At 47.1% G+C, this 14,392-nt stretch overlaps 2 protein-coding genes across 19 annotated transcripts in view; both read left to right on the top strand.

Annotated features, from left to right (window-relative positions):
• Positions 1-5,347, top strand: part of CLIP3 (CAP-Gly domain containing linker protein 3) — a 46,775-nt gene extending 41,428 nt beyond the window's left edge. For 2 of the 4 annotated variants that reach the window (XM_084814739.1, XM_084814738.1), the window contains exons 13-14: positions 84-156; positions 1,987-5,347. In XM_084814739.1, coding sequence (XP_084670865.1) covers positions 84-156; positions 1,987-2,041 — 128 coding nt within the window. In that variant the 3' untranslated portion in view covers positions 2,042-5,347. The remainder of the gene's footprint in view (positions 1-83; positions 157-1,986) is intronic. The other 2 variants (XM_084814740.1, XM_084814741.1) reach the window with 2 other exon arrangements.
• A 1,707-nt stretch (positions 5,348-7,054) lies between these two features.
• The window catches only part of ALKBH6 (alkB homolog 6, nucleotide demethylase), a 12,829-nt gene continuing 5,491 nt past the window's right edge, over positions 7,055-14,392 (top strand). For 5 of the 15 annotated variants that reach the window (XR_014784984.1, XM_084814725.1, XM_084814718.1 and 2 more), the window contains exons 1-5: positions 7,055-7,091; positions 7,990-8,112; positions 9,099-9,167; positions 10,606-10,666; positions 14,381-14,392. The exon at positions 14,381-14,392 is cut by the window's right edge and continues 140 nt beyond it. Coding sequence is in view for 14 of the 15 variants with exons in the window: in XM_084814725.1 (XP_084670851.1) it covers positions 8,038-8,112; positions 9,099-9,167; positions 10,606-10,666; positions 14,381-14,392 (217 nt within the window). In the remaining variant the exon portion in view is untranslated. Of the gene's footprint in view, positions 7,092-7,989; positions 8,113-9,098; positions 9,168-9,271; positions 9,392-10,504; positions 10,667-13,954; positions 14,037-14,380 lie in introns of those variants that run through there. The other 10 variants (XM_084814728.1, XM_084814722.1, XM_084814727.1 and 7 more) reach the window with 5 other exon arrangements.

Below are 14,392 nucleotides of genomic sequence, written 5' to 3'. Positions count from 1 at the left end.
AGGAAGAAGGAGTCATGATTCATTACATTTGTGTCCTTTTCAGTTTTGCAAAGGATGATGCCTTCCTTTCCTCTCTTCTGCAGTTTCACAGCCAAAGCGCAACTTTACAGCAGTCAGAACCCCGAAAGACATCACATCGGAAAGTTCCATCTCTAGGTAAGAGCACCTGGGGCGGCCCCAGAACCCCCTTTGCCCAGATAAATAGACCGATATTTCTTTCCTGCTCTAGCTGAAGGGCTTGGGTAGGGTTTGAAGAAAAAATACCTGGAAAGTGGGTGGAGCCACAGACAGGTTTTGACTGGTCATGGGGTGTAGTCTAGTGAATATTTTTCAGCCCAGGGGTGGAACCTGGAAGTTGTGGTTGTGTTTTGTGACCTTAAGCACCTTAGTGGTGGGCCAGGAAGATTGGATTCACACAACACGCTAACCCACCATGGGTTATTATGTTGTCTGAATGCAGCGCATTTTCCACAGGGTGGGTTAATGTGTTGTCTGAACCCAGTGCATTTTCTGCAGGGTGGCGTGTTAACCATGCAGTATGGGTTATTTTTCTCAAACAAGCTGCCTTGAGAACCCATGGCTTGTTGGTTGTTCAGGGTGGTTTACAAGCCACACTGCATGATTAACAAGCAACCCTGCAGAAATCATGCTACATTCAGACAGCACGATAACCCACCCTGCAGAAAAAGTGTTGTGTTCAGACAGCACAATAACCCACCCTGCAGAAAAAGCGTTGCATTCAGACAGCATGATAACCCACCCTGCAGAAAATGCACTGTGTTCAGACTCCTCTATAACCCACCCTGCAGAAAATGCACTGCATTCAGACAACATGATAACCCACCCTGAGGAAAAAGTGTGGCATTCAGACAGCACAATTACCTATCGTGTTGAAAATACACTGCATTCAGACAACACGTTAACCCACAGTTCAACAATAACCCACACTGGGTGGGTTAGCGTGTTGTGTGAATCCGGGGTGCATAACGTAGTCCTAGTGGATATGGGTATAGGGTCAATAGGGAGGAAAAAACTCCTGGGTCAAAATACCTGGTTTATTAAACAAAACATCCAGTACCAAATCCAAGAACAAACTACCAAATGAGAAGGCAAAATACTTGATAGTTGGCTACCCATGGTATGGAGCAGGTTACAAAAATATCATTATATTTTTTTCTTTTTTTTCCATTTAATTCACTCTGGCCTGGTTTAGTGTTATGTTACTGAGAAAGAGTAAGCTTTGAGCTTGTTCATTCCCCTCTCCTCTTCCAGCGTGGCTGGGAGGAAGAGACTGGAAACATCCACTTCCTGTTTAACACTAACGGCTATTTATCATTACATCTGAAAAGGACAAACTGTGGTGAGCGTAAAGCAGCACTAGGCAATCTACTGCCTTCCAGGTTTTGGACTACAACTCCCATCAGTCCCAGCCAGCGTGGCAAATGATTATGGGAGTTGTGGTCCAAAACATCTGGAGGGCACCAGGTTGCCCACCCCTGTAAACTTTAGTTTATAAACAAGCCGGGATCATAAACTATGGTTTGGTCCTAGCTTGTTTCAGTAATCCATAGTTTAAACTAACCACAGTTTGACCTTTGGGGGCATAACAAGAAGCCATAGTTAGCATTAAACAGGAAGGGATATTTCCAATACTATCCTCATGGCTGCACCAGAGGCCCACTTGTACTTGCTCTAAATTGGGCCAATAACTTGGTGATAGAGACTGTTTGAATTGCTTAGAATTTTAAATTTGTTGTTGTATTGTGTTTCATTGGGATATGAAATACGATACATTTTGTGAATTGCTCTGAGCTCAGGAAAAGCAGTATATTTTAAAAATAAAATAAAATAAATACGTTTGACCAAAGCTGTCCAGTTAGCTTCATCAATGAGCAGGATTTAGTTTTCCAGATCCAAACCCAGCTTCCAAACCCTCATCAGTACTCATGAGATGAATGTCTCCATGTTTCCTTTTGTCTCCTGCAGGTTACTTTTCTGCTGTTGGTTCCCATGGATGCTCCGTGCAGAAATGCAGTCTTAAACTCCCCGTGCCCTTGTCCTCTTTCCTCTGCTGTTTCTTCGCTCTCTAAGTAATCAAAGACTGCTTTTTGGTTCTTTTTCTCATCTCTCCTTCCCTGATTGCCGTTCTAGTGAACCCCAGTGCCTTGTTAAACCATATAAACACCATCCCTCTGGTAGTTTGTGAGAAATGCTATACTTATACCTTCTGTTCCCCTTTTCCTGGCACACATACCCATGGGATTTTGGCTATATAGGTCTCTTCTGGCACCTTTTTCCAGTAGATTAATTGGCAACTAAAATTTGTATGATTCATCAACCCTGATTTTTAAAATCAGGTGACAGCTGTGGTTTGGAGACAAGCCTCTGATCTTTTCCCCTGGTGTGTATAGAACACTTCTCCTTCTGGAAAACGACACATGCAAACCACAGACTCTTGGTAGAAGCTGAATCCTGTTGCTCAAGATGAGATTAGCATTGGCATGATAAGCCAGGGTTCTGGAGAACGGGCTCTGTTTGCTCCTGCTTGCTTCCTCCACAAGAGTGCAACCAGCAAAATGAAACAGGACATGGTTTGCTTAGCGTGTCAGCCAGACCAGGAATCCTGGCTTGTCACTGCCAAACATGCTAGGATTCATGAACAAGGAACAAAGCCTGGTTTACAACCTTGGCTTCTACACAGAGTGACAAGCCAGGATCCCTGGTTTGGATGACATGGTACAAACCAGGCGTAAACAACCTTTTGGAGCCAGGGGACACATTTGGCGATTAGAGAAACTGGCCTGGGCACCACCTCAAAATGGCTGCACTGCAGTGATCCCACTGCCAGAAAGAAATTTTGTTATTTAAAATGTAGGAGGGATACAGCACCCCAGCAGGTGCCAAGAAAGGTGTACAAGGGCACGCTAGGGCCACGTTGTCTACCTCCGCTACAAACCAGAATCCTGGCTTATCGTTTCATGTGAACGTGGCCATTCTCTATCCTCTGCCCTCTTCCTATGTCGTCCTCTCCTTATTTTAGCTGTCTCCTGCAAAACGCCGCCCTATGCAACCTCCTAGGATCACTTACAGTGCAACCTTATGCATGTTTACTCAGAGGTGAAGCCCACTGAGTTCAGTGGGACCTACTCCCAAGGAAGTGCATACAGGTTTGCAACCAGAAGCACTAAGGAACTCTCGATAACCTGCCCAATTTGTTATGAAAAGGAGCAGGGATTTCCCATGCCGCTGAGGGAATTCTCCACTAGTGCTATCTGAGCAGACTGGGTTGCCTATCCAGTTAGTGCTTTTCTTTCTGATTCGGAAAAAAATGATGCGGAGTACAGATGCAAGAAGACACCTTGACTGAAATGTAGTGTATGTTAGCAGCTGTGCTTAGCTTATATATGTGTAAGTCAACATACAGGGAGGAGTAAATCTCAATAACAGCCTTTGATGGTGTGTAGTGTGTGTGTGTCTCTATGTGTATATCAAACTTATATTTCCGGATGTCACTTTCCTAACAAACAAACAAAAGGGGGGATATTATAACTGAATTTTATCTTCTGCATTTATCAGCTGCAACATGTTAGATCTTAATCCATTTTGATAACATTTCAAACACACACCACTTGCTCAGCAGTCCCTAGCTCAGGTCACTTGAAAATGGTTTCACTGAAGTCTTGGGACAGCAGGAAAAGCACATTGTGGGCCTCATGGAGCAGAACCTGCCAGCCTTTGCTGCTGACAAGGTGGATGGAACTGGCTTTCCTGGGGTCTACCTTCAGAGAGTGGAGCAGGAACTAGGACTAGTGCGAAAGTGAATTTGAAATGCAAAATCTACAAATCTGAAATGTGAATGCCAACCTTTTGAAGTTTTGGTGGAGGAACCTCTGCATCAGCACCTGGGTTTTGACAATGACACCTGAGTTCCAGCTAGTAGTAGTAGTAGCAGTAACAACAACAACAACAATAATAGTTTGGAACTTTTAGTGGTTCCAGGAAGTGCACCTTTCACTTCCAGTGTTCACACTTAAAAATATTTTGAGACTTTGGATTCAAACCAGATGGCATCTGAATTCAACAAGGGTATGCAATCTTATTTTATTTTTAAAGAAAGAAATGTGCTTAATTGCATTTCAGGCTGAGCCAAGATTCCAGGACTTTCTCCCAGCTTGGGAGAGGAGTGAAGAAAAGAGAATTCTATCCCCAGCTCCACCAGGCCCTGAGCTTACCTGCCCATCCTACTGCATGCACTTCCTTTTCCTTCCTTACCACACCTGTAAACTCAATTGGAGGTTAGAAGAAGCAATCCTGAACATTGACCAGAGCGCTAGGGAAGATGGCTTGGATTGCCAATTTAGGCGTCCTCTGCCTTCAGCATTTGCAGTATGTGCAGAAATCCAATAGGCGCAGCCTTTGGGGAAACAGAGACCCAGTGATGAGACTACCACTCAGTTTGAATTTCTGTCTGTCATACAGCTGCTGAAAGGCACAAGACCTCCAGCAGGAAAAGCAATGAAGGATGTTTGGACATCCACTTTTGATTAACATGTAGAGAGAAGTTATTAGCATTCTGGCAAAAACCCAAGCTTGCTAATACATTTAGAGTCTTTGGGAAAGACTGATATGTACAGATATATTAAACAGTATCAGCAGTTCTGGCCTGTTATCTTAAATCTGGTCCACTTCATCCTACATCCCCCATATCCTCTTTGTTGTTCTGTTCCAGGATGCCGCAGTAGTCCCCAACCTGCCCCCAAATTTCACTATCAGCTCATCATCATGAAACTGTCAACACATCCTCCCCATCCACTAATCCTCCTAGCTCTGTTGTTAGCCTTTTAGGAAGCCCTCTGCAATCTTTCATTGACCAGCAATAAATAAACCCTACCGTTGATTTCAGCTTCATGTCGGAAGAAACCTTGGCATGTCTCCCCCTTTCTAAACCTGGGGTAGCCCTTGCTGTAGAATTCTCAGCTGGGATTGCCTTGTCTTCCCTGAAGACACCAACATACCAACCTTAGTAGCAGCCCCTGGCGGGGGCTTTCCATAGCATTGCTTTCCCTTTTCTGTAGAAGTACACTGGTTTGGGTTCTTCCTGCCTACATGTATATTTTTTATTTTTTAAAAACAAAACTTTGTAAACTGTCAAGTGAGATGGCTTGTCATGCCCTCTGCTGAGCTCTCTGTTGAATCTTGCATGATTTCTGTCTTCCCTGATCCCCATCCATCCAGGCTTGCTGGAAGAAAAGAGAAAAAAAAACCTTTAGCATGACAAAAAGTATCACTATGCTATTGCTTATCTGTTATTAACAAATTAATAAAAAGTGTTTCTATGTGCATGGCGTACAGAACTCTTCTTTCCTGCTACCCTTAGAGGCTTAGTTACAGTGGGGTATGGGAAGCAAAGGTTTGTGCCAAAGGCTTAACAGAAAAGGTGGGTTTTGAGGAGGGATTTGAAGGAAGAGAGAAAAGTGGGCTCACAGGAGTACTGGGAGGCAGTATAGGAACTGAGAAATTAGGGGAAGGAACTTCTGGGCAGGCAGAATTGGAACTGTGGGAGACAAGATGGGTCTGAACAAATGGGACTAGAACAAGCATAGGAATGGGTGCCAGGAAGACAATCCAAGCTCGTGGCTGCAGGCAGGTCCATAGCTGTTGTACTCCCTTGCCCCCATTAGGAGGGGATAAAGGGTGCCTCAGCTCAAGGGCCTCTTACTGACTTCCCAGAGAGAGAACCCAACCTGTCCCTCCCAGAATATCCCTGATCCTTTAACTCCACTGTCCTTTAGGAAATCCTCACCCCTTCCCTTTTGGAAACCAAAGCCAGCCTTCCCCAACCTGGTGCCCTCCAGATGTTTCGGACCTCACTTCTCATCTGCACCAGCCAGCATGGCTAATGGTCAAATATTCTGAAAGGTGTAGTCCAGGTTTGGTAAGGCGGACCTGGGCAGATAACTGTTTAAATTAACTGACTTCTGATTAATTCTGGTCGAATCAGAATTGCCTCAAATTCTGAGTGCCTTGGACTGCAAGAAGATCAAACCAGTCCATACTCCAGGAAATCAAGCCAGACTGCTCACTTGAGAGAATGACATTAAAGGCAAAACAAGTACTTTGGCCACGCAATGAGAAGACAGGAGACCCTGGAGAAGATGCTGATGCTGGGGAAAGTGGAAGGCAAAAAGAAGGGGGGCCGACCAAGGGCAAGGTGGATGGATGATATTCTGGAGGTGACGGACTCGACCTTGGGGGAGCTGGGGGTGGCGACGGCCGACAGGAAGCTCTGGTGCGGGCTGGCCCGCGAAGCCACGAAGAGTCGGAAGGGACTGACCGAATAAACAACAACAACAACATCAGGCCAAGGCCCAGTGTTTTGCTTCCAAGGGCGGCCACCTAGACGCCTCCAGGGAATGCACAATAAGGGGATAAGCTATCCTTTGCTGCTTGGCCCCCAACAACTGGTACTCAAAGAGATATACTGCTTCTGCACGTGGCAGTTTCGTTTAGCCATCATGGCCTGTAACCTTTGAGAAGGCACATTGGGCAGCCTTCCCCAACGTGGAGCCCCCCAGATGTGTTGGGACTACAGCTCCCAGCATCCCCAGCCAGCCATGGCTGGCTGGGGATGCTGGGAGCTGTAGTCCCAACACATCTGGGGGGCTCCACGTTGGGGAAGGCTGAAAACCCATCTCAGCTAGTGTGTGTGTGTGTGGGGGGTGACCTCCAAAAGAACCCAGGAGTCCTGGTCCCCAGCATGCCTTGCTCTAACCAGCAGCTTCCCTTCATGAGAGCACAGGAGCCCTCGCTTCCGCTATCCTTGCTGTGGCACACAGCCTTCTCCAGCTTCGTGCTCCGCTCCCCTCTACCCTTACAGGCCCGGGACCCCTATTTTATTTATTTATTTATTTTTGCCCCCCCCCCAGCACCAAGCTCAGCAGCAAAGCCCCGCCCCTGTTCCCCAGAGAGCTGATTGGTTCTCTTCAGTGGAAGGAAGGCGGGACCTAAAGAGCTCGGCTTTCATTGGACGGAGGCGGCTGCCACTCAACGAGCCACCCGGAAATGTGTCGCTGTGCTGTCTGGTGGAATGAGTGAGTGAGCATGGGCTGGTGGGGGGCCTGCAGTGGGAAGGTCAGGACGCCTGGGTCCCTTTTCCTGCCTTTGGCAAGCCTGGTAGGGATCAGGACTCCTGGGTTCTTTTGGATCAGGGGAGGGGGAAGCCAGACTTCGACCTCCTGGGGTTTTGTCGTCGTCCCCCCCCTGCACCCCCCCCCAAATTTCTTCTCCTAAAGTCCAACAGCTTCACGACAGGCAGAAATTCAGCAGGCCCATCTGTGATGCCATGTAAGGCATGCCATCGAGAGACCCGGCGCTTTGCTCGCTTTGTGCATTTATGAAGGAATGTCTGCAGCAATTTTTAGGGCAGCTCACAAATACAGTGGTGATGGCTGGTTATTGAGCGGATGAAAAACAAACGAACAAATATAGATACATCAGCACAGAAATAAAATCAAAGCTGTTTTTAAAAGAGCAGGTGGAATCAGTATGTAAACAAATCGGGTCTACAAGTCCTTTAAGGGCACAATCCTATGCATGTTTAGACAGAAAGAGAAGTCCTACAACTCCCAGCATTCCCCAGCCAGTGATACTGGTCAGGGAATGCTGGGAGTTGTAGGACTTTTTTTTTTTTTGTCTAAACACACATAGGATTGAGCCCTTAAAAGCTGTTTAAAAGCCTGGGGGAATAAAAAGCTGTGATCAAAGTTAAAAAACAAAACCCAGAGGTGAGGGGTGTCTCTGTCACATAGAGCTTGCAATCTAAGGATAGACAACTTGGGAGAAGCAACAGAGGAAGGGGAAGGAAAAATAAAGGAGGCAGAGTTAAGCGTGGCAGTGGTTGGATGTGAGCAAAGGCCTCCAGTCCACCCGTATGTCCACGTCCTTCCCTAACACATTCTGCTGTGCTGGTGCCGTCTTTCTCTCACTCAGGACATGGATTTGTGATGACTTGAGAAGAAATTGAGAAAGCTTTGCTTTATGGTAGATTCTGGTTCGGAGGCGTCGGAGATGTGTGCTGGAATTCTGCCACTGGAGCCATTTCGCATAGTGCAGGTACTGAGGAATGATTGGTTGCTATAGGATTGTTGGGGCTTATTAGCTATTAATTTTAAAAGCTGGGTATGTGATGAGTGAGCCGTCCCCCCCCCCCCCTGAAGTTTTCATGCTCTCATACACACACACACATGTACACACACCAGAGCTAGAAGTGAAGTAAGCATGGTACAATATAGAGATCAGGGTTAAATTTCTCTTTGTACTGCAGATTTGTTTCTGCCATTTAAAAAGTGGTAATAAGAAGAAGAACAGCAACCATCACTGCTGCTTTTCTGTTTGAAAACAACCAAAGCGGTTTGGGGGCAGCGGGTGGATTTATTTGGCGGCTGTTTCAAATAATACATATTTGCAGGGTCTTGGTTTGGGTATGTGCGGGGTACTGGTCAGACCGCTGTTTGCACCAGCGTGTAATATTAGAGGTGGGCCGTGCAAGCTGGCAGACAGGATATACTGTATAGGATTGCCAACTGACCAGGAAAAAAATGCCTTGGCCTACACTTGTGCCTTTAACAGCATCTTGATATGCAGAAATCAGGAGGTGAAGCTTTTCACAACAGGGAGATAAAACATGATCTCTTCATAATGCTTCAGTGGCCGGGAGAAAAGTTAGCAAACGTACCAGTACATATTAGGGGTGTGTGTGTGTGAATAAATTAGTTCTCAAATTGACTGGTGTAAGTATAGCTTAAATGAGACAATCAGGACAAAACTTTTTAAAAGGAAGGCCACTGTGGTTTGTGTAGAGATGAAAATGACACACTGTTATGTAACTTGCTTTTGGGTTTGGGGGAAAACAGGCATTTTGTAGGAGTTGTTCATTTTTCATGCGAAGTATCATGGCCTGACTATGACATGCAGTGTTTAGATAATTCACATGGCAGCAGCTAGAAGCTGGGGTTCTGTCTTTTTGTGTGTTTTGGCCAGGGCCTACAGCCTGCCTTTTGTATTTTCTGCCATTCCTAAATTCTCTCTTCTGTTTACAGTCACCACCAGCTGCCTATTATATTCCAGATTTCATCACCGAGGCAGAGGAGGCATATCTGTTGCAACAGGTATTTATATTTATTTTAGCCTTCCTGTGGTGTGGTTAGGGAGTGTCTTGTTAGATTAACCCAACATCCGTCTGAACCCAACATCCTGTCTTTGACAGTGATCAGCCAGGTGCCTCTGGGAAGCTCAAATGCAGGGCGAAATGGAAATGCCATCCCCTGTCATGTCCCCTAATATCTGATGGTCGGAGATACATTTCTTCTGAACACAGAGGCTCCATTCTTAGGTATCATGGCTGCCAACCTACATCCTGCAGAATTCATCTAATATGTGATTTTAGAAGTTGCTTCTACTAGTGCAGAAAAGGGCAACTAAAATTATTAGGGGGCTGGAGCAACTTCCCTATGAGGGAAAGTTTCCACAGCTGGGCTTGTTTAGCTTAGAAAAAAGATGAGTAAGGGGGGACATGATAGAGGTGTACAAAATTATGCATGGTGTGGGTAGGGAGGCATTTTTCTCCCTCTCTCCTAGTACTAGAATCCAATGGGGTCATCCCTGAAGCTGATTGGGGGGAGATTCGGGACAGATAAAAGGAAGCCCTTCTTCACACAGCACATAGTCAAACTATGGAATTCAGCTGGTAGTGATGGCCACCAGGTTGGATGGCTTTCAAAGGGGATTAGAGAAATTCCTGGAGGAAAAGGCTATAAATGGTTACTAGTCCTGATGGCTGTATGCTGCCCCCAGTGTCAGAGGCCTGTGTACATCAGTTGCTAGGGAACATGGGCGGCGGGTGCTGATGTACTCATGACCAGCTCATGGATTTCCAGTGGGCAGCTGTTTGGCCACTGTGTGAACAGAATGCTGGTCTAGATGGACCCTTGGTCTGATCCAGCAGGGGTCTTCTGATGTTCTTAGTGTTTAGTGTTCACATCAGATGTCCAGTGCTCAGTTTCAGTAAACAGATCTCCATCCCTACATCACTAGTGATAATTTAGAATAGGCAGAATGGTTTGCTCCCCATGTCTCCATCTCCTTCTTGACAATGCCATGATGGAGGGCATAAATCAGCCCTCCCTGGTCTTGATGGGAGTTGTAGTCCAACACATCTGGAGATGATGGGAGTTGCAGTCCAACACATCTGGAGGGTGCCAGGTTGGGGAATGTTCCTGTTTTAGAGAGGAAACTGCGGTTGTAAGCACATCTGTGTGATGCTTTGGAAGCAGGCTGGTGTTCCCAGTGTATGTTTGATGCTTAGGGTGCTTCCAGACCAGGCTTTTATGGGCCCATCGCTCTGCCTCATTCACAAAAGTTTACAGGAGGTCCAGATAATGTCAGCTCCTACTCCTGATCCTCCTGTGTTTTCTCACTGCTTCTTCTGCGTTTTTCCTTAATGCAGAAAACCCTTCAAGGGGGAAAAGGCGGAACAGCTGCACAAGGGCAGTGCTAGGAAGCGCCCTGACAGTGCACAGATGAATACCTTGTGTTTGTCATCTTCAGGTTTATGGTGCCCCCAAGCCAAAGTGGACTCAGCTGTCTGGGAGGAGGCTGCAGAACTGGGGTAAGTGGGCGGGTTGGTGGCAGGGGGCGGGGAGAGAGAAGGAGAAAGATCATTTGTATTTTGCATGTATGAGGGTACAGGACACAGATTACTTTGGCTCTGTCCAGACTGACGGGCGTGCACGTGTGTTTTGTACAACCATTTCCCAAAGAGCTGGGACAGTCCCCTCATCATCCCACAGTTTCCTTGTATCCTTGTCCAGGTCTCTCCTCCCAGGAAAGCTGCTTGGATGAGAGATGGATCATATGTCCGTGACTCTGAGGTCCTCTGAGGAAGTATAATAAAAACAGCACAGAGTTGTGTGGCAATTTAAAGGCATAACACATTTCTTGTGGCATCGGCTTTCCTAGGTGAAAGCCTACCTCCTTGCAGGGGAAAACGGGGGTGAGACAGGCTGACGCCTCCATCAGTGCTCAGGCAGTTTATTCAGACTCCTGATGTCACAAGAGCCCCCTTCATGTGCTGTACATAGGAAGGGGCTCCACATGATTAAAGGCCGCTCTGGTTAAAGGTCACGCGGCTCTCAGTCCTCACCCCCTGACTTAACATGTAGACATCTTCAGGAGGAAAGCCTCTGCAGCATCAGATCTCTATGGGAGCTGGAACCATGCTGGGAGTTGTAGGCCTTTTTTCCAGTCTAAATAAGTATAGGTTTGTGTCCTAATGGTGCTTCTAGACGAAGCTTTTATTGTGCAGTCACATTACCCCATTCACAGAACTTGATGGGAGGTGGGGCGGGGTGTCCAGACATTATGGACTTTAATTTGTAGCCCTCCTGTGTTTTTCCACCATTTCTTCCTTCTTCTTTCGTCACTGGAAAAAAAACTGTTAAGAAGAAAAAAGATGGAATAGCTGCGCAATACTTTTGGATTGGTAGTTGAGGTAGCCTTCTTCTTCTTCTTCTTCTTCTTCTTCTTCTTCTTCTTCTTCTTCTTCTTCTTCTTCTTCTTCTTCTTCTTCAAACATTAAAAGCTTGCCAAAACAAATTCACCTTCCCAGCTACTACTAAAAGGTTCCACCTTCCAGGCAGCCTATAAATAATGCTAAATAAATAAATAGTTCCCTTCCCCTCTCCTTATCCAGGTCTTGCTTCAAGTAGGATAAGGGGCCATGGAAATCCCCTCAGGGTAACCAGCGAGTGATTCAGCCTGTTTTTGCTGGCCTCCCTTGAGGCAAACAGTTTATGAGGCAAACTGTTACAAAGCACTGACTCACACACCATTACAGGCTTTTAGCTGTCTTCCAAATGTGGAAATAAAGAAATACATCACTGTTTTGGGTCAAGGGCATCAGAAGAGCCTTGCTGGAATCAGACGAAAGGTCTGTAGCTACCCAGAGGCTTGTGGAAAACTCACAAGTAGAGCCTGGAGCACATAACTCTCCCTGTGCTGTGTCCCCCATCCCCCCCAAACTGAAAGTTAGTGGTGTACTGCCTCTGAATCTGGAGGTCCTGTATAGGCATCTTGGCTAATAGCCACTGATAAACCTCCACGGATTTGTCCAATCCCCTTTTAAAGCCACTTACTCTTCGCATCCCCCTGTTGAGAGAGAGAAAGAGACAAATGTGTTCTTTCTAGATTTCTTGAGTGATCAAGTTATCATGGACTCTATATGTACTGGACTTGGTGTTTCTAGATGGGATGGAAGCATCCTACCTATTTTGAGAGATGTGGAGTCTGGGGGAGGGGAGGGAAACCCCAGAAAAAATAGGGGGGAAAACACATTTTCCAAATTTTCCAAAGATCCTTGGGAAATGTTTTTTTCCTGCAGCTTCCCCATTTTTCCTGAGGTTTTTCCCCAGGCCTTCACATCTCTACCTACGCCCCTCAACGAGTGGATAATTTTGTCAGTTCCTAGTGTTCAGCGATGCCAGATTATCCATTTGGAATCATCCTACCAGAGCCTCTTGGATTTTGAAGACAAATCCCAGCCATCACCTTCTCTTTCTCTCACAGCAGCACTGTAAGCCTTGGAGGAACGCGGCCGCTACAGTCCTCTGCAGTTGCCGCAGGCAGAGAGAGACCCCAAACATATCTGCTGTCCCTTACACAGGGACAGCCTAGTTTAAAGTGGCGCAGGAGTCTCTCTGTTGCCTTCCTAAAAGACCTCGCCCAGACACACTGAGAAGGGAGGAAGTCGCCTCCCTCATATTTGGGGTGCTTCCAGGTGAAGCTTTTATCATGCCATCCCCCTGCCTCATTCACAGAACTTTACGTTGGGGCCAGACGACGTCTTCCACTTGTAGCCCTCCTGTGTTTTCCCACCACTTTCTCTGCTTTTTTTTATGACCACAGAAAATCCATTAAGGCGGGGAAGCAGGAATAGCTGACCATTAGCGCTAGGACCCCTCTGTGCGGAAGACCCCTTGGCTGCTTTTGCTGTAGGGCAGCCGTGGGCAACTTGTGGACCTCCAGATATTGTTTGACTGGAGCTCCCATCAGCCCTAGCCAGCACAGCCAATGGTGACGGATGATGGGACTTGTAGTCCAACAATATCTGGAGGGGCATGAGTGGCCCACCCCTGCTACGGGGAAAGCATGTGGAACTCGCCACCACAGGATGCAGTGATGGCCACCAGTTTGGATGGCTCTAAAAGGGGGCTGGACAAATTCCTGGAGGAGAAGGCTATCAATGGCTACTAGTCTTGATGGCTATGTGTCACCCTCAGTATCAGAGGCGGTACTGGCCTATGTACACCAGTGGCTGGGGAACATGGGCGGGAGGCTCTGTTGCACTCATGCCCTGCTTGTGGGTTCCTGGTCGGCAGCTGGTTGGCCACTGTGTGAACTGAGTGCTGGACTAGACGGACCTTTGCTCTGATCCAGCGTGTCTCCTCTTATGTTCTTAAACACTGTTGCTGTAGAAGAAACACACACACCCCCGCTCATACTTTGCTTCCCTGAGCAAACCTTAATGCATTTGAGGACAGGAGAGGGCATGACGCTGGTCCCTCCAGCTCAGGACTGTCCGCACTAACCGGCAGCTGCTCTCCAGGGTTCAGGCAGGGGTTTCTCCCAGCCCTACTTGGGGATTGAACCCGGGTGTTTAGCACGTGAAGCTTGTGCTCTGGCACCGAGCTATAAGGCCTTCCCCTCAGTGTCTTCTACTGCTATTGAGGAGGCAGAACCTCATGCACACAGGAGTGTCCCCGCACATCTGGCAATGCTGCCACAATCTCTCTGCATTGATGAAAAGAGGCGAGTCGGGAGACATGACAGAGGTGTACAAAATGATGCCTGGTGTGGAGAAAGTGGAGAGAGATATTTTTTCTCCCTCTCAAAATACTAGAACCCAAGTGGTCCTCCCATGAAGCTGATTGGTGGGAGATCCAGGACAGCTAAAAGGGAGTCCTTCTTCACACAGCACATAGGTAAACTCTGGAATTAGCTACCACAGGAAGTAGTGATGGCCACCAGTTTGGATGCCTTTAAAAGGGGGATAGACAAATTCCTGGAGGAGAAAGCTATCAGTGGCTACTAGTCTATGTGCTACCTCCAGGACCAGAGGCAGTCTGCCTATGTACAGCAGTGGCTGGGGAACATGGGCAGGAGGGTGCTGTTGTGCTCATGCCCTGCTTGTGGGTTCCTGGTCGACAGCTGGTTGGCCACTGTGTGAACAGAATGCTGGACTAGATGGACCCTTGGTCTGATCTTGCAGGGCTCTTTTGATGCTCTTCTGTATTTTAAATCTGTGGCTCTTTTCTCTTTCCTGCAGGGGGGTTCCCCC

Source organism: Heloderma suspectum, chromosome 10 (genome assembly GCF_057233095.1).
Source record: "Heloderma suspectum isolate Gila_16-S chromosome 10, 16-S_ref, whole genome shotgun sequence".
NCBI lineage: Eukaryota > Metazoa > Chordata > Lepidosauria > Squamata > Helodermatidae > Heloderma > Heloderma suspectum.
This window is presented reverse-complemented; position numbering and strand designations above follow the sequence as displayed.